Source organism: Rattus rattus, chromosome 8 (genome assembly GCF_011064425.1).
Source record: "Rattus rattus isolate New Zealand chromosome 8, Rrattus_CSIRO_v1, whole genome shotgun sequence".
NCBI lineage: Eukaryota > Metazoa > Chordata > Mammalia > Rodentia > Muridae > Rattus > Rattus rattus.
The window spans coordinates 51896914-51915569 of NC_046161.1; the positions used below are offsets into that span (position 1 = coordinate 51896914).

The 18656-nt window shown below is 52.9% G+C and overlaps 1 protein-coding gene across 1 annotated transcript in view; it reads right to left on the minus strand.

Annotated features, from left to right (window-relative positions):
- Positions 1–294: 294 nt before the first annotated feature.
- The window catches only part of Ccdc33 (coiled-coil domain containing 33), a 99272-nt gene continuing 80910 nt past the window's right edge, over positions 295–18656 (minus strand). The window contains 11 exon segments of the mRNA XM_032910919.1: positions 295–476; positions 1467–1580; positions 1910–1996; positions 2648–2696; positions 2698–2816; positions 3165–3313; positions 4225–4336; positions 4425–4556; positions 4726–4817; positions 5101–5244; positions 5247–5259. Of these exon segments, the coding sequence (XP_032766810.1) occupies positions 354–476; positions 1467–1580; positions 1910–1996; positions 2648–2696; positions 2698–2816; positions 3165–3313; positions 4225–4336; positions 4425–4556; positions 4726–4817; positions 5101–5244; positions 5247–5259 (1134 nt within the window). The 3' untranslated portion in view covers positions 295–353.

The following is an 18656-nucleotide window of genomic DNA, read 5'->3' on the forward strand; positions in this document are numbered from 1 at the left end:
CAGAGTAAAAGGATTTCAAACATGAAAGGTGTTAGGGGCTGAGGGGAAAACATGGCTTGTCTCTTGTCTTGCACAGAGCTTGGCTTCAGGCACCTTATTTCTAGTCCCCATGATCCCTCTCCTCAGAACTCTCCACAGGGATCGGCCCAGCTTTCGCTTTCCAGGTCAGGCGGCAGGTACCAGGCAGCCTCAGAGAACCCAGGACCCAAGCTGGATGTGAAAAGAGTAGTCGGCCACTGCCGATTGCTTACTCCAGAAGAAGGACACATGCTTATTGACTTACAGCATTTACTAAAGACATCTTTGGGGGTGGGTGAGTCCCCAGCACATGGAGGAGGGGGTCTGCTCCAGTCTCAGGTCTTCTGGGAGTGAGAGCCCTCAGTCTGGGAGTTTGAGGGTCTGATGAGCTTTGCATCTGAGCTGGGCAGGGAGGCTTCCGGTTTGGAGGGCAGCTGAGGATCCTTGGCTCCAGCATTCTGTGACAAGCAGGACAGATGAGTATATCCCTGATCCAAGGGTACATTACCTCAGGGCATCTTACCTGGCAAGTCAGGCTTCTGAGACTCCAAAAGCCAGTAGGCTGTGACTTCTGAATAACACTGGAGCCTATTTTATCACCGAAGGTGATGCCTAATATCTCTGGTCCCTGGTGTTAGATGAGTTTGCAGAGGTCGTTCTATGTTCCCTGGATACCCCTCATCCTTCAGGTTCTGTCTAGGGGTGGTAGAGCCTTGACTGCGAGCAAAGTGCTGATAGCAGAGGGAAGGAAAGTCAGGGAAAAGCAGGTAGGATGCGAAGTACCAGGGCTGGCTCTTGGGTGGGGAGCGGGACGTATCTGTGGGTAGCTATTTGTTCCTGGGAAGAAGGCAGTGTGAGTCTGTTCCCGGTATTGATGTCACCTAAGAAGGTGCCTTTAATCTCAGCTCTTAGGAGGCAGAGGCAGGAAAATCTCTGTGAGTTCGAAGCCAGCCTGGTCTACAAAGTTAGTTCTAGGGCGTCCAGGGCTGTTACACAAGGAAACCCTGTCTTGAAAGAAGAGAGAGAGAGAGAGAGGGAGAGAGAGAGAGAGAGAGAGAGAGAGAGAGAGAGAGAGAGAGAGAGAGAGAGAGAGAGAAATGGGTGGGAAGAGGGAGGAGTTACAAGGTATTCTGTCCAAGTGTGATACTGGAGTAGAACTAGAACTTTCTAGAAATGCTAGTATAGGCCGTTTCTCACCCACAGTGATCTCCTCCTAGAGGTTCACGACAACCAATGGGAAAGGGGACACATTCCTGCCCCTTCAGATGGGTGGAGGAATGGAGGTCACTTGAATGTCAGTTTGCTGACAGTAGGACCTCAGCTCAGGTCTTCTGACACTTAGCTTGAGATCTATCCCCCATGGTTTTCTAAGGGCCCTGAGATTTGAAGTGGGATGGCTTCCGGCCCACCACCCAGCTCCCTGGAACATCTCTGACAGGGCCACTCACAGGCTGGTCTACAATGATGGAGTTTGGTGGCTGTCCAAAGCCGTGTTGTTGCTCCTGAAGCCGAATGGCTAGGTTTTGCTTCTCTCGTGCCCAGTGGCGAGCTGACTCCTCCAGCTTCAGACATGGAGGGAGGCCGGTGGAAAGCCAACAGTTAGTATGGTCCCCCTCCCCCCAAGCTAGGACACACAGAATCTGGGACTATCCTCTGGGAAAAGTCAACCTCCGGCAGGAGCGGAGGTGAGGAGCCAAACATGTAGCCTAAGACAGTCTCTGCAGTTTGTATGGAGTCCAGTCTGACTGGAGTCCACACTGGGCCTTGGCTCTGGTCACAGGCTAAGGCTGACCCTCACACACTGAGCCCTGAGTCTGTAGTCAGACACTGAGCCTTGACTCTGGCCATAGGCTGATAGGCCCCGCCTGATCAACCCCAGCACCTCACTTACCTGGTTTTCCAGGGACAAAATCCGACTCTGAGCCTGTTCTAGCTTGGCCAAGAGGCTAAACTTGTCTGACGTTCCACCAAGGAAATCCTGTGGGAGCACAAACTACTGTAAGGCTCTGCCTGGAAGGTGAGGCCATGAGGCTGTGGGAGCACAGGGGTACTGTAAGGAAAGCCAGCCAGGCATGTGTTTCAAATTCAGCTGCAGATACTGAGCCTCACTCCTGGGCCAGGGCCTCTTCCTTAAGATTGTCACAGGGCTTCATGTACACTTAATCCTCCACGTTGCTTCCCACTCAGTACTGGGGAGTCTAATATTAAAACTTTTTTTTAGGTGAGATAACATATATTCCAGGCTGGCCTTGAACTCACTACGTTGTGAGAATGACTTTACCTCTGTTCTTCTTGCCCCTATTCTTCTGAGTGCTGGGATTACAGTGCATGTGTAGTTTTATGCGGTGCTGGGGATAGAACACAGGGCCTCATGCATGCTAGGCAAGCACTCTATCAACTGAGCTACACCCCCAACTCATACCTAATGCTCTAACATATCAACTGCTTATGCAAAATGCACCAACGGGATCCCTTTAGCACCAAAAACGTGGTTAAACTGGGAGTCTTTTTGTAGAGTAAAGGCTCACCAAAATGGAGGCTGCCCATCTCTCATGCTTTATCTGACTGCCCATGCATCGGGACATTGCAAACAGAACTCACTTCCTGGGATGAAGAGAGACACACTCACCCGCGTCCTCACGCCACCATAACTTCAAATATTGACTCTGGGTTTGTATACCTCCCAGGACACCCACCTGTGCTGGCATGGTCTCTGTGTACTTGGAGTGGCCTGGGCCATTTGTGTCTTGTAGCCTCTCTGCCAAGTCTCCACCTGCTCCCAACTCCCTGGGATCCACCTGGGATGGGGAAAAGGGCTCTCCAAGGCTGCACCAATCCCAGGAGGTCCTGAGAGGCCCCATGGTGGGAGGGTGTCCAGATGGGAGCAAGCCATGTGGCAGGTGAAGTCAGGGTTCAGGGGTCAAGGGTGAGCTAGGGCCTTGCTCTCTCCCAGTAGACGACGGTGAGATAGTTATCTTAGGAGCAAAAGAGCAAGGCCCTAGTGTGAATGTTTCCAGTGGTGGTTGGTGCTGCAAAGCCCAGATTCTGGGCTGAATCTTCAACTTGGCTCATGCTGGGGACTATTGTGGGCTACCTGCCGACCAGTGCCGGCAGGATCAAGCCAGGCCCTGGATGACGGCTCTTACCGGGAGGGCCTGCTGCTGCAGAATGATAGGAGCTGACTGCTGACGGTTCTTTTCCAACTCTGTCCTCAGCCTCGTGTTTTCTGCCAGCAGCATGGAATAAAGATCCATAGCCAGGTTCTCTCCTGCAGGGCCCAGGGGAATGCCAGAGGCTGTGAACACAGGGAAGGCTGTGAACATGGGGACAGGTGGCTGTGACCGGCTTTCTCACTTCTATGTGCCCCTTGGCCTCAGTATCGATGGCTCCCTTTTGCCAGTGGAGTCAGGTCCAGCCATATCTCTCAGGCTGCCAACCCAGGCTGTTTAGATTTCTATCTCATTGTTTCCTCTGTGTCTCCCTGCTCGACTCTCCTTGTATTTGTCTCTCTGGTTACTTTCTGGTCCTTTGACCTGGTTGCCCTCTGTAGACTCACCCAGGCTCCAGGTGAATAAGGATCCTGAGATTTTCATTGTTCCTAAAGACTTTAAGACCCTCAATGCCTAACCACCCGAGGACAGTGGGCCCAGGCCCAGGCACACAGAGATACTCAGAGAGTCTCCCCACGTGGCCAGAGAGATGATCCACTTGATGGGGTGCTGTCTTATTCTCTCCTGCTTATCAGGGCCGTTTCTGATTGACAGTTGTGGATGGCTGTGGTTTACACCAATGGGGAAAATAAACGGATACTATCAGAGTGGTCTTGTCTGTTTGCTTTGTGAAGGCAGAGTAGAAAAGACACCAAGAGATGGGGAAGCTGAGGACTTGGAGACCGCTGCCTAGAAGGCCATCCATCCGGGGAAGTCTCTGTCTGCCCCTGTGGTTCATGGGCCTCAACCTTAGTGGTCTGGCCTCTGTCTACCTGGCTCATACACTGTCCTTGTGTTCTAAGGGGCTTCCTGACAGAGGAAGGCTCTGTCCACCACGGAAGCTCTGAGTACCTGAGAGAGGAGAGAGTAACACTTCCCAGGGTGTCTCTTTCCAGCTCACAGACATAACAGAGGACTGACCCTCCTCTGAAGGCTCTTGTAAAACTGGGGGCCCCCAGGGTGAGACGGAACTGGAAGGTCATCTATTCTGATCTACCTTGGGGAGCAAATGCATCCATGATAGGCTTCCCCTGTGGCCTGTTTGATGGTGCTGGCTCCTTCCTCTCATGGAGCCTTTCCTCCAATATCTGCTCCATCTTCTCGATCACCTGTGACAGAGGCCAAGGCTGGGCTGGCTTGAGAGCTTCACAACTTCTATGCTGCTGCCCCTCCTCCACGGCTGGCCCCAGCACCTGCCTTCTCCTGGTGCCGCACAGTGTCCTCCAGGCCCTTCATCTTCTGCAGCTTGTCCTGGTACCGCCTCAGCTGGGCAGCCTGTGGCTGCTGAGCCTGGTAGAGAAGCAGCAGCTCCTTCTCTCTATCATTCTTCTACAGGATGGAGGTGAATGGGTACATGGGAGTTACCCCAGCCACAAGGGCACCCGTGGGATCCTGCCGAACCCTGAACTGGCCAGCTTCCCTCCCCACTGTGTACTCTCTGCTCCCGATACTTCTCAGGACTTTGCTGGGAGGCACTGTCCAGCATTCCCTAGCTTACCCGAATCAGCTCATTCTGCAGGTGCTGCACCCTGTCTCGCAGCCTCTTCATATCCAGTTCATTCAGTAGAAGCCTCTGCTTCATGGACACTGCTGGGGTGGGAAGATTCACTGGCTCGAGAATCAGTGAAGGCAAGGGCACCCCAGCTCTGGGGCTTGGCCCAGGATTTTCTTGCCTAAGTCATTATAGCTAGGCAGGTTGTACAAGTGTGTCTACAGTGGGGAGGAGGAGAGCGGAGAGGGGGAGGGGAGGAGACTCCTGAGGTGGGACACACAGTATCTGGAGAAGGCTCTCTACCTCCCTGCTGTGATCAGTGAGAGCCCTCTGCCGTGCTTAGCCCAGAGCCTGGGCCCCAGCAGGTATCCAGGGGCTCACCCAGGTTCTCCTCTTCAGCTCTGTTTTGCTCTTCTATGCTCTGCTGGGTCAGGTGGCTCCTCAGCATGCGGTTCTCCTCCTCCAGAATGTTGGCCTGCTTCCTCAGTGCCAGGATGTCCTCGGCCATCTTCTGCATGGCCCGCTGTAATTGTTCATCTCCTATAAACCCAGAATCCTCAGCTGAACCCTTACCCCATCCCCAAACCCCCAGGATCCCACTCGACATCTGCACGCACAGCGAGCTACTCTCAAGGTTGGTGACAGAGTTACCCTTAGGCTGTACCCTAAAGCCTAGCTAGCAATTACCCAGAGAGTGGTTGGGCATGGTCCTCATCTCTCCTGGCAGCATTAAGATGGCCACATGGATGTGTCTCCTCAGGGACCACACTGATTCATGTGACACCAGGGGAACAGAGGGTTCAGGTATCCAGTAAAGAAACCTGCAGGCAACAGTCTCAAAAAGATGGAGCCGTGTTTCCAGGTTCCGAGTAAGTCATGTCTACTTCTTCACCTTCTCTCTTCTCCTGCTCCCTCTCCTAACCCAACTCCTTCCCAGGAGGAGCTTTAGACTGCCCGCCAAAGCCACTCGGGGGCTGAACTACCATCAACTTCCCAAACAGCCCAGCCTTCAAGAAGAGACAGCAAGAAGACCTTGAAGACTCAGGTAAGGTCTCAAGGTCAAGGTCAGGATTCAGACATAAGATGGAGGAGATGCAGGAATGGGGACAGGAAGCTAACTTAGGTCTGGAAGGGCAATGATCATAGTCTTAATGATCCCCCATTAAGGGCTTTAGGTGCTTATCTGCAAACAACCCCCAGCAAGCCTATGGGACAACCACTTTACAGAAGAAGCAACCGAGGACAAGCCCCAGAGGGGCAAGCAGCGGACTCAGTGTCAAAAGTGATGGGTAGTAAAGTCAGGGTCTGAAATCAAAGCCTGCCGGTGCTTGTGTCTGTTTGTTTGTTTTCTTTCTTTTTTTCTTTTATTGAAAAACAAAACTAAGTCTGCTTATATATGTACAGGGCAACTGAACAGAATGTATATACATTTTATGTTTGTGCGGGTGTGCCTGTGTGGGTGTATATGGGTGTTCACCCTGAGCGTCAACCTCAGGAATGAGATCCAACTCTGAAATAGTGCAGTTTCTCCTCGGCCTGGAGCTCATCAGTTAGGCTAGATTGCTTGGTCAGTGAGCCCTTAGGGCTCCCCCATTTTCACTTTTCTCATGCTAGGATTACGAACACTCCATCACCATGCCTGGCATTTACATGGGTGCTTGGCATCAAACTCAAGATCCTACACTACTCTACTTACAGACCCATATCTTCAGCCCTGAGTTTGTATGCCAGTCAGATTCTGTACTAGTATTACAAGTTCCAAGTGTGTGTGTGTGTGTGTGTGTGTGTGTGTGTGTGTGTGTGTGTGTGTGTGTGTTTCAGAGCAGGGTTTGGGAGGGAGGAGATGAGAGGCATGTGAGCCCTCTGAGCTGCCTGTGGGAAGCCTTGCTCTTGTGGGTGGGTCTCACAGGACCAGCCTGGCTCCCAGGTCCCAGAAAACACAACTCTTCCTGGTTCCAGCTACCGGGGGGTGGAATCCAGATATATCCAAGCTGTGGTCTCCCACCTGCTGCATGGTGGGGCACAGATTTCTAGGGGGGCTCCCCAGCCAGCAGGAGCTCATCGGACACCACTTGTCATCTGCCACTGCTGTCTAGCCTTCTGGCTATAGTCCCTCTGACTGGTGTCAGTGTTGGCTCTATCTCCCTAGCATCTGCTGTGGCTTCCCCAGATCTACGCCCATCTGGTATCCTCAGACGGGGTGCTAACTGGGACTCTGAACCTGGGACCACACACACACACACACACACACACACACACACACACACACACACACACATACACCCCACTTTGGAGTCAGGGACATGTGTGGAACTTGGGACCTGGGACTTCCTGGAGGCCCAGGTGTTGCTGTGAGCTCAGGTTGGGCTGTGCAGGTGCCAGGGAGTCGGTCTCATTTCTGTTTCAACAGTTGTTCCACTCAACAAACTCCTCTTTCCTTCCTTTCTTACTACCCTGGGCTTGCTGACTTCCCCTCTGCTGGGTGGCCTTCACTTTATGGCCTATCCCATGACTGACTGGATCTAGGGCTGAGCTTGGCTGAAGGAAGTCTCTGATTATCTCAACAGAGGAGACTCATCTTTGGTCCTTCCCTAGCCTGCTTCGGTATCTTATCGCTCCAAGCAACACAGTCTGTAGCCTTACACTACGGCTTCTCTGGTGTCTGGTCTGTTTATAAGGAATGTCCTAGAATTAATTGTCCCGGTACAGAGAGAAGGCCACACTCTTGTGAAATGAAGAGATCATGTGGGAAGTTAACACAATCCTGACCTTAACTGGGATGGGAGGTGTACGTGCACATAGAAGGAAATCTGGACAAGAGGTGGGCAGCTCCTTGGCTCATCCCATAGGGTCTGGTTAGCCCATGTCTTATAAAGAGGATTATCCCTGTTAAGATCCTGCAGTTCACCATCTCTGCCTTCCAGGATGTGAAGGAAGCGAGCACTGATCTGTTATTTATACCCTCCCCTCACAGGTGAAGAAAACAGAGACCATAACAAAGAAGGAAAGGACAGAGGGAGAGGTTGGCTCCTAGTAAGGTGGCCCCCTGCCTCAGCCATCGGGTCCTTCTGGAGGAAGATCAGTGTGTCCTACGGACTCCATCCCTGAAGAGCCCCTGTCTTCCTCACCAGCCTATCCCTGCCTGCTCACCCTGGAAGAGAGACTTCTACCCGGAGACAGTGTGGGCTTCTGCCTCACCCTCTCTACTCTGGCCAGTGTCTGTTTCTGTGGGAACCTCAGACGCCTCCATTTGCATGGCCAAGCGGAGACCTTGTCAGCACAGCTGGGCTGGGAGACCACAAGGTTCAAGCTGTCAGCCCTGACCCCTGGCCACAGCCTGCAGCCGGGCTACCCTCAGGGCCACATTCTGCGTCATGTCCTAGCCTTGAGAACACCGTGCTCCAGATTTTCCTTGCGGTCTCGCTCTCTAGTTGCCTCCTGGAGGAGGAGACCCTGACTCAAATGACACTGTACCTGACCCCAAGGTTCCTTCTACCTTCCTTACCCACTGACACCTCTCAGTAGTACTAGGACCTTCAGAGTCTGTCAGAGCAAGACACGTCAGAGTGCCCGGTTCTGGTTTCTCTAGCGGCCACGGAGTACTGGTGGGCTTTACCGCAGCCACAGCACACAGCGGCTTGGAAAGTGGGGTTGCTGTTTTTAAACTCCAGTGTCCTCACCTTCAGGACGAGAAATCAGCCCCCAAGGACTAGGACAGTAGGAAGGTTAGCCCTGACTAGCACTAAGGGTGCCTGGAGATAGCAGCTCCTTTCCTAGAATCCCTTTAAGTTTCTTTAAAAACATTATTCAAGAGTGGCCCTGGGCAGTGGGCCCAGGAATTCTGCTTATAGGATGAGTCACAGTGTACTGGGCTGAGGCCATTCCAGTGAGGATGGGGGTGGGGATTCTCTGACAAGAGCCCAAGGGGGGTGCTTAACCCTGGTCGGTGCTGTAGTAAAGTATGAAGCGTTATTACCCAGCGGGGGGCTTCCAAACATTGTGTAGTCAGGATAGCTCTTGTACCATTATTATGCAGATAGGGAAACTGAGGCTGGGAGTAGTACACCCAGAGACTGCTTAAAGTAGCATGATATCCCCCTGGGTGGTCAAGGCTTTCTGTGAGCCACGATGTATAGTTCTGGGCCATGCAGGTCTTTGAACAGAGCTAAGCTAGACGGTCCTTGCCTTCAGTGGTCTACTCTACACTGAGGGTGTGGCAGACACTTTCTGTGTCTGTGGCAGAAGGGGCCTTCAGAAGGCCTGTCCCCAGCCTAGGAAACCTGAAGAGCTTCCTGGAGGTGGTGAGGACCTAAGCTGCTCTCGGAATATGGACAGGTTGTACCTGGAGGGAGGAGACAGAGGAGAAGTTGTGAGGAGGGGAGAGATGGGGAGAGCAGCAGGGCAAGCCAGAGAGACATGGGCTTGGGAGCATGGTCTCCACTGCAGGGAACTGAAGGGAACACACTGGAGGAGTGTAGTAAGAGCTCACTGGCTGCTAAAATACCTAGGAATAGATGGGTATAGGGACCAAGAGACATGCTGGGTAAGAGGCAGTGGGACCCTTGCCCGGCAGAGGCAGTGGCACAGAAACAAAATAAAGACAATAGGTGTGGACCCAGCAGAGTGAGGCTGGGGAGGCACTCCTCTAGGATATGTGTCTCAGAGAGGAAGCACATGTTCAGGTTTGGGGAATAGGGAGCGAAAAGACCAAGGGGTTGGTGGTGGTTGCTGAGAAGCAGGGACAATTGCCAGAGAGGAAGACAAAAGCCGGGTGGCCAAACCAAGGCCATCGGGCTCCTGAAGAATGCCGAGGCCGTGGAAAGTGGTGAAAGGGCTGGGAGCAGGAATCTGGAGTCAGCGGGCTTGCTTAGCCTCTGTCTCCAGGCCCACGGTCCTTGCTAGTGGGCACGAGATGCTGGCGTGTGGTTTGTTTTTACTGCCGCCAGAGGGCAGTCGCCTCCCACCAATACTCTGCTTTCAGTCCGTCCCAAGAGGCGGGCAAGGCTTTCTGAGATGCCGCCACACCTTGTGTTGTAAAGAGAGCTGAGTAGTGTTTCGCCACCTAGCCCACCCCCACGCCCCCAGCACACGCGTTCGTTCTCTAAGTGATCCAGCTGTCTTTCCCAGACCCGCGCTGGTGATGATGGGCGCCATCTGCTGAGAATCATCCACAGAAGCCAGAGAGGGGCAGTGACTTGCCTGAAGTCACACAGCAATTCTTAAACCTCATCGGGGTCCTTTGCTAGCTCTAGGGCAGATTATGGGCCTGAGGCGTGAGGGAGAGCTTGGAACAAGACCCGTAATGAAGCTATCTTAACTTCCCCCACAGCGGAGTCACTTGAAGCTGACGTCATGCAAACAGCACAGGCGGGAAGGAAGAGATGTGGTTTAGAAAGTATTACTCTTCTCCCACATCTTTGCAAGGAGAGAAAATCTTCTACCCAACTAGCATACTCCATGAACCTAGAGGTCCCAGCTGCCTTTGGAGATGCCAGCTCCCCTATCCCTAAGCCCAAGCCTACACCTAAGGATGACCAGGTTCTTGTCTAGCTTCCTCTCGCTGAGGAAGACGTTGACTCTCAGGAAGAAGGCCTGGTTGGTCTTTTGTTTCATTCCTAAGGGGAACAGATACACTGGATGTTTGTGAAGGGAGTGTTCTGTGGAAACCAAGGAGCCAGGGCTAGGTGTGTGTGTGTGTGTGTGTGTGTGTGTGTGTGTGTGTGTGTGTTGGGGGGTCTGAAGTGCTACCCTGACCTAGCTCTCTCTCTCCAGCTACCCAGCTCCCAGCCACCTCTGCTCTCTACACAGCCAGCTTCTCCTCCAGGTCCTGCCTCCTGGCTCTCTGCTCTCCTGTAGCTGGGTCTTCCTCTCAGCCTTCCTTCCTGGTGGAGCAACAGGACAGCTGAAAAAGCTTCCCTCTCATCGAGAGGTGGAGTCTAAGTGTGTGTCTGTGTCATTCCCCGCCCAACCCCAAGCAAACTGTCTATTGGCCTTGGAGACCCTTAGGAAGTAGGAAAATGACCGAAACTCCTCCTCCTCTCTCCTAAGCCCACTGTTTTCCCAGGGAGAAGCCCAACTAACCAGGGGAAGAAGAAGCCATGGTAACAGCCTGGCTGCCCTAGCCCAGCCTCCAAGTCATTCCTACTGACAACACAAGTTGAAGTTCGCCTGTTCTGACCAGCAGCCACCCCTGACCCATACCAGAGTGGCATGGCTGTCTACAAGCAACCAGGCCCCCACCCCAACAGCTACTCAAGGGCCTGACAGACTTCCCCAGCTACCTCTCCTGTTGCCCTTGTCACCTTTGGATGCAAAGAGCTTCTGAGGGTCCCTCAGGATGCCAGAGACCTTTCTTGTTAACCTTGTAGTTTTCGTATTTTAAAAATAAAACAGAAACCTTCAGCTTCTGTAAATTGGTGCTGGCCTTGCTCAGTTACAAGGAACTGGGAGTCCACTCCAAGGAGCCGGCATGGGAGATAGACAGTCTGTGATTTGCTGAAAGAAGGGAGTGGCATCGCAGGGGTTTAAGTTCAGTGTGGCTAGGCAGCCACAGTACTCACAGGAACATCTAGTGCCACTGGAGTCCAGGTCCCTCTATCCTTAGTCCACTAAATTAAGAAGAAAAAAAAAAGCTTTCTTCCTATTAACCATGGAGGGGATGATTGGCACAGAACCAGTGGCCCCACCAGAGGGCAGGCAAGGGACCCTGAACAGCCCAGGATGTTGAAGCCCAGCCTGTAGGTGGTGGCCTCCGGGGGACTGCAACCCAGCAATGCATAACACAAAGGCAGTGCTGGGGAGGGCTGGGGCAGGCCAGCTCTGCATCAGGGTTTTGGCTGGAGGTGAGAAAAACCTTGGTGGAGGAATAGCCTTTTCTACCTGGAGCGGCCCTGGCTTCCCAACCTGAGCTCAGTTCTGTTGGGGTGGGGAAGTCCTTGTTCTTAGAGAGCTGCCAGCAGCATGTGGGGACTTGCCATGCAGAGGACACCACTCACCTCTGGAAGCACAAATGAGCAGCAAGAGGTGAGGGAGGTGTCTCTGGCCAGGCAAAGGAAGCTGGAGCCAGGGATAGTGTGCATGGGCTGGGACTTCCTAGACGTCACATCCGGCCTTTTGCTCTGAGGCCTCCCTCAACTTTGCCCTGTCTTTAAGGTTCTACCCTGGGTCCCCTTCTCCCAGGAAGTGCCAGGGAAATTGTAGGGTCACAGCCTGGTCTCTAAGGCAGAGGTGAAACTTGAGTGGATGATGTGAGATTTGAGATGTGAGAACTGTATCATGGGTTGCAGTCCAGCACAGCTGTAAGGACCAGGACCTCATAGCACACAGGTGGACATCATAGCACACAGGTGGACATTATAGCCACAGGTGGACATCATAGCACACAGGTGGACATTATAGCCACAGGTGGACATTATAGCACACAGGTGCAGATTATAGCCATGGGTGGATTTCATAGCACACAGGAAGACGTCATAGCACACAGGTGGACATCATAGCACATAAGTGCAGATTGTAGCCACAGGTGGACTTCATAGCACAGGTGGACATCATAGCACACAGGTGCAGATTATAGCCACAGGTGGACATCATAGCACACAGGTGCAGATTATAGCCATGGGTGGACTTCATAGCACACAGGTGGACATCATAGCACACAGGTGGACATCATAGCACACAGGTGGACATCATAGCATATGGGTAGGCTTCATATCACACAGGTGGACATCATAGCACACAGGTGGACATTATAGCCACAGGTGGACATCATAGCACACAGGTGGACATCATAGCACACAAGTGCAGATTGTAGCCACAGGTGGACTTCATAGCACAGGTGGACATCATAGCACACAGGTGGACATTATAGCCACAGGTGGACATCATAGCACACAGGTGGACATCATAGCACACAAGTGCAGATTGTAGCCACAGGTGGACTTCATAGCACAGGTGGACATCATAGCACACAGGTGGACATTATAGCCACAGGTGGACATCATAGCACACAAGTGAAAATCATAGCATACAGGTGCAGATTATAGCCGCAGATGGACACCATAGAACATAGGTGGACCTGGCCAGAGATCTGGAGCAGGCTCAGTGTGCCCAGCCTGCCTAATTAGCCAGGGTGGGTTGTGTCAGGCTTAGGAGCGCTGTGTCAGCACAGATAGTAGATGGGAGCCATAGCAAGTTCTAGAATAGAGGACTTGTTCATCTGAAATTCTTTTCATCAAATAATTTCCTTTGACTGACAGCTGGGCCTCTGAACCACAACAAATCCATGCAAAGTGCTATAGTAAATAGTTTCCCCTGCTCGGTAAAGGTTGCCCTCCCGGGGAGAGGGACACAGTAGCTCCTTTATTCAGTCCAAGGTTACAGCAAAGAAACAAAAGCACATTGCATTTTCTCTGTATTCTGTTCTTTTCCTTCCCAAGCAGCAGAGAAAGCTTTTGTGTTTACCTTCCTGAAGCTCGGAGGGGCTACAGGGCCTTGGCCTGCATCTGACCCCAGCCCCTGTCTAATTGGCCCCTGCAGGAGCCAGGCTGGCTAATTGGGCCGGGCCAGGACTTTGGGGCTGGAGCAGGTATGGGCACAGAGGTTTGCAGAGCTTTCTGAAAGTTACCATCTAATTTCCTGCACCTGTGCCCTGCCCCCCAAGCCTCCCTCAGCTTTTCCCAGCTTTCAAGGTCCTCCTGGGTCCTCCTTCTCCAGAAAGACCCTACGCCCTGTAAGGCAGCGTCAGCTTTCCTCTGGGACGTGGCTCAGAGCGCTCCTGCTGCTGATTGCAATTTGGAGTTGACCTGGCTTCAGGCCGGAGAAGTCTAGGGCTGGTGTTCCAGGGGGCTGTAGAGGGGACAGAGCTCTCCCCAAAGTGGCTCTGATCATCCAATCACAAGGATCATTCCCTGTTGGCCACCTCCTTATTCCCCTGCTTTCAGAGTGAGGCTACCTATGATTACACTCATGAATTTCCCTGATGCTGTCCTCTGACTGCTAGAAGCCCCGACCTCTGTTTTCTTCCCCTCATCTGCCTTCTTCCTTCTCTGGGTTCTGAGTGTGGGATCTAGTGGCCTGGCCTGGGACCGGGACCCCCATCATCGAAGGTTCCTGAGACCAGGACCATCTAGGGTAGTGTCCTGGCCCTCCCCCACTTTACCTCCTACTCAGACAGGCTCTGGGAATGCCTCTGCTGGTTGCCTGGCAACACACCCCTACACACCTGCAGCTTGAAGGAGCTGACCCATCTCGGGAATCAGTGGGTATGGGGCAGACTTACAGAACGGCTTTCAACTAGGCCCAGGGCAACCTTGGGGGCTGGAGGGGCTGGGTCTCCTGGCTCCCCCATTTGTGCTGATAGCAGTTCTGTTCCTCAGGATGGGTCCTCGGGGACTGTTGCTACAACAAGTGTCTGCTTGGTGACTGGGCCTAGCCCTGTAGCGAGCAGGAGGCAATTCGTGGGGCCTCTTTCTTTTGTCCTGGGGTGGGGGACTCTTGGATGGGGTGACAGAATGGGCTAGGCCAGGGAATTGCAAGGAAATGACAGGCCTAGAGAGAGCAGTGGGGGTCCTTCAGAACCGTAGGCTTCTGATACTGCCACTTGAAAACCCTCCCTACACCCTGTCCTCCTGCTCTGTCTTGTCGGACTGTCCCCTTTTTCTGTTTCCTTTCCAGGCCCTTTCACTCACCGGTCTCACCTTTTGTCTCCCTGAATCTCCCTGCACCTTTCTAGCTGCACCCAGGCCCCAGCAGCCTAAGCTGGGCTCACCCTCTTCCCAACAGGCCCAAGGCTCCACACCCCAGGGGCCTCCAGCTTTGTTTTCCTGATGGTCTGGACAAATTCCTTTCCTTTTAGTTCAGTGCAGACATGGGTGGATGTTTTTGAAAGGAACTCTCTAGGAAGCAAAGGAAAACAAACCCAAACACCCCAACCCACTACCTAGAAACGCAGGGTCACAGAGGCAGGGCTATCTACGGCTGCCTGAGCTACACAACCCCCTCCTTGAACATCGGGCGGGGTGGGGGTGGTGCTGTTACTTAGCCCGTCTGTCCCAGGCATGTGTGGCTTACAGCTTTTCATGATAGGACCCCACCAGCAACCAACAAGATGCCTTGGCAGAAACAGGGACGTTGTAAAGATGTAGTACGGGTTTGCCACAGGCATAGATGACTGTAAGGGTTCTCTGGAACCTCTGGGGTGGTGTGGAATGGTCTGAGTCAGACACCTCTCCTTCAGAATCGTTATCCACAGGGGCCTCTGGCCCTGTCAGTATTGCTGGCATAGGCTGGACTGGGGAAGACTCACTTATTCTGGTTTGCTGGCTTTGTTTTTCACTTTTTTTTTTCCTTAGTGCAATAGGGATGGGCAAAGAAGTGGAACGATTCACCCCACCCTGTAACTCCTATTCAACTGTCCTAGTGAGGCAGAAAGACTCTGCCACAATTAGCTCAGAGAGGTCACTCAACACCTCTAGGCCTGGGTTCCATTCTGCATGGTGGTCCTCCATCAAATGGGGCTATCAGGGGACAACACATAGCTCTGACGCTCTGGGTACACTCCGTGGCTCATAGGAGTGGCCTCGGAAATAGTATTTCTTCTTTGTGTCATTCATGGGGGACTTTGGAGGGCCCAATACTCTCCAACAGGGAAGAGAGTATGAGACTCTGTGTATGCGTGCGTGCGTGTGCATGTGTCCCCTGACTGTAAGTCACCCAGTAGGCACCAAATACAGGCTCAAAACCACCCCAATCCTTCCTCTCGGCTTCTCCCCCGGCTGCTGCCTCCTGTGGTGCACCTCTCTCTCCCACAAATGTAGGGCCAGAAGCCTAGAAGGAGGGCACTGTGCCACTGGTGGCTGCCCCTCTCCAGCCGGCCTCCAGCCGCTGTCCCAGAGGGGCCCCTTGGACCCCTTGTCTGCTGCACTGCCAATCGATCGAGTGCTCTACCATCCTCGGGCGTGCCATGAATTTTTCATCAAAAGCCTGGAGACTTTGGGAAACGCACAATTAGAAGCACCATCAATAACGTACCACGTGGAGGCATCCGCAGGGCGCAGCCAGGCCCCAGACGTGACTGTCTTCAGTCTGCTCTGGCAGGAGACAGGAGGCTGGCCCTGAGTGCACCCTCGGGGGCCCAACCCTGGATACAGAACAAGTACAGCTGCAGTGAGAGAGGCAACCACACCCTTGGCTGCTTGAGCCAGCTCCTGGGAGCCCAGGCGAGCCACAGGAAGACTAGGCTGATCTGGGGTGATCTGTAGAGGAGTACCCACAGGTTGTTCCTTGCCCTGGGTAGCACATAAGATGCCAGACAGTGATAGGGAGACTTCGGTTTGTTGCTTTTTTTTTTTTTTTTTTTTTTTTTTGTCGACCTAGTGAGTATTTTATCAAGTTTATCAAGAGGTGCCTCCAAGAGCTAGGTCAGTGCTCTAACAACTCCCAGGTCAGAAGGCTGTGCTGTAGGAGGGATGGAGTGGTGCACACCTGTAATCCTAGCACCTGAGAGGTAGGCGGGCAAAGTGGAAGACGGAGGCCACCTGGACTACACAGAGTTCCAGGCCAGCCTGAAAAACAAAATGGGATCACATCTTTTTTTAAATCCATGCTGAAGGTGGAGACAGTCTATTCAGAAAGAACAGCTCAACAATACTGCCTCATTGCTCCTTTGGTTCTCTGGGCTGCTTGCTGGAGCCACTAGGTCATGGCTTGTCCTGCCTGCCCTACCCACGCAGAGGGGCTGTCCCACCCTAGGCTCCTGGGCTGCCCTTGCTCAACAGACATGGCTTCTTTGTCCCTTTCCAGTCCTGTGACCCCAAAGGGTCCCTGTTCTTAGAGCCAAGACCCATCAAAGCCAGGCTTCTGGGGTCAGAGATGAAACCAGGCTGGAACCCCAGGACCCCTGTGCTCTGAGATCACTGGGTGTGAGAAGGGGGTTCCTCTGCAGGGCCAGGACTCAGCCCGCTGGAGTCAGGTTGGGGTGAAGGGTTACAAGGACCTCAGGCCAAGCTTAGCTCACCAGGTTGAGGAGCTGGGGTGGAGAGGGAGGAGGGGGAGGGGGAAAAGGAAACAATGCCTCTGTCTTTGGTGATCCTAGATTGACCTTCCCTGAGAGTCGTGGTTGCAGGAAGAAGGCTGCTTGTGTCTATTCTGCGCCCACCTGAGGGGGCTGCGTGGCCCAGAAGCTCTTGATAAGGACACATGAAAAGCACAGATGCTGCCAACAAGTGCAAATTAATTGAGCAAAGCCTGGGTACACAGGCGCTGTGAACAGGCGGCTGACAGGAGGGGAGGGGCTGGCGGGGGACAGGGCAGGGAGCAGGGAGAAGCCTTAACGAGCACTTATCGATGTCTCGATGGATCCACAGCCCAGAGCACAGTTATTGACAAAGCCTGTCTATAAATCTCCCAGCCATGTCTCCAGAAGCCTTAATTACGGGGCCTCATTACCCTTCACACCTCTAGGCTCTTAGGGACCAGCTTGGACAGGAATGGCTGATCCACAGCAGCCTTGCAGAGCCTTCCCAGGAAAGCTGCCCAGTTTGGGATGCCTGGGACAGGCTGGGGCTATGTGTCCAGAGAGCAGGCAGGGCTCAGGCTCCTCTGCTAAAGAAAGGATGTGAAAGGGATTTCGGAGCCAGAGAGCTCTGCATTCATGATTCAATTTGTCCAGTTACTGTTAACTCCAGTGAACACCTAATCTCTCTGTGCCTCAGTTTACTCCTATACAACGAGGAGAGGGTTGTATGTCCAGCTCATACAATATGAATATAATGCTGTCTGGCCACGGCTGGACCCCTGGGCTCTTCTGTTGCACATCACATCCAAATCTGAGAACAGGTATTGTCCCAACCACAAAATGATGGCGCAACCTCTCCCACTCCTGGCTAATGTGAGGACCACTGCAGCCTCACCAGTGACAGGTTTGGCTTCACTCATTGGCTCCTGCCTTCTAGGTGTGAATTAGCAAGAGAGTAATTATATTCACGGAGCTGTCCGACCCTTCATCAGCATCACCAGCTGCAATTACAGCCCTGGTCTTTCTCACCACACTCAGCACCCGGAAGCTTTCTACACCAGCCAGTCAGCTGACCTGGAGGACAGCAGCTGTGCTCCTGTGGGGATGGCGAGTCACCCACTTGCTCCTTTGCACATTCTCTTTAGGAGAGCATATTGTCCAGGCTTTAATTGGAAGCAATTTTACCCCCTCCTCTGAATTATTCTTGTGAAGCTGTGTGATTGTGGTTTCCTATTCATTGTCCCCAGGGAGGCATCTGGCTAGAAGAGAAAGCCTGGGTCCGGGCTGTGGAGGGGAGGGGTCCTGGAGGTCTCTGCCTGGTCTCTGAGGGAAGGATTTCTGGGTGCATATTTGGGCCTTTTGGAGACCCTTGAACCTGGTGGTGGTGGTGTATGTTTGTGCTCTGTGTGTGTGTGTGTGTGTGTGTGTGTGTGTGTGTGTGTGTGTGTGTGTGTGTGTAGTGGTGGATGAGTTGAGCTGACAGGGGGCTTAGGTGTCATGGGCAGCTGGAGGTACAGTAGATAAAAGTAGACCTGGTCCCCAGGGCTTTTGTTAGTCAGTCTCGGGCTAGCTGACAGGAGGAACCCTCTTTTTGGGATCCAGGAGGGGCAGACTCAGAACAGGTATGTCTGCCTTGTGGCCAGAGGACTCACCTCTCTAGGATAGTTACGAGTGTGGCTCAACATCAACTCATACACTTACTCAAGACATTATGAGATTTTCTTGATACGAATTTGTATATATCATATGTATGTGATATATATGTATAACTTGTTTCTACTTTTGAGTCTGAGTTTCATAGAGGGTCAGACATGCTTGCCCCAGGGGCTCTCTCAGAAAGAGGCTGGTAGGCCTGAGAGATCCTTGGGTAAGTGCTCTAGGTGTTCTGTCTGGGTATGGGGCATGTCCCACTCACCTCCCAGGC